The sequence below is a fragment of the Sphaeroforma arctica genome, assembly GCF_001186125.1.
Source record: "Sphaeroforma arctica JP610 unplaced genomic scaffold supercont1.12613, whole genome shotgun sequence".
Classification (NCBI taxonomy): Eukaryota; class Ichthyosporea; order Ichthyophonida; genus Sphaeroforma; species Sphaeroforma arctica.
Window position 1 is genome coordinate 1 of NW_014027945.1, and position 718 is coordinate 718.

A 718-nucleotide genomic window follows, 5' to 3' on the forward strand; every position below is an offset into this window, starting at 1 on the left:
GTATGTATATACAAATACATATATATATATACATATATATATATGTGTGTGTGTGTGTGTGTATGAACATATACCTTTGAACCCACCGAGGTTATACTCTGTGCGCGTTTGAGTGAAGTGGGTGAGTTTGCCAGAAGGGTCTGCAGGTTCCTGTTGAGATTCAAATGGCCTTTGCCCGTCTTGACCTTCGCTGCAGTTGCTCGTAAGTCCATAGCTGACGCCTCTCTGGCGCGTTCTGATTGTGGAATCAGCGCATGCACGTCTTCAGTAATCCGTCGGGCGGCCAGTGCCGTGTAGTTCTATTAATAGAATGTGGGATATGTAGGTAAGACTGGGGCTGATTCTATAAATCGAATGTGGGGGAATTGCGTTCGTTCTGACGGCGGGATCAAGTCAGTGTTTCACCTATAAATAAAAATACTCCTATCTATAAATAATTACTCTCAACGCATTGAAAGGGTACTCAGAACATACCTGTAGATTCATCAGTGCCTGTACCACCGTCTCGCGTTCTTCGCGCGTATCCTTGCGAGTGCCACCCTTCAGATATTGGCGCACAATCCGTTGGAATTTTGTAATGCCTCGCACCTTATCCTGTTTGCAATAAAATACCAGGTAGAAAGAGGGTTTAGTACTTTATATATATATATATATATATACAGCGGAATTTACCAATGAGAGGGCACATATATATATTTAAATATATATATATTCATAT

At 41.5% G+C, this 718-nt stretch overlaps 1 protein-coding gene across 1 annotated transcript; it reads right to left on the reverse strand.

The window, feature by feature from the left end:
• Window positions 1–74: 74 nt before the first annotated feature.
• On the reverse strand, window positions 75–486 carry SARC_17894 (hypothetical protein; the record flags this gene model as incomplete). The annotated part of the gene is made up of 2 exons (XM_014288021.1): window positions 75–299; window positions 475–486. Coding segments are annotated over 2 exons (237 nt in total), but the record flags the coding sequence as incomplete, so codon positions are not given.
• Between the last annotated feature and the right edge of the window lie 232 nt (window positions 487–718).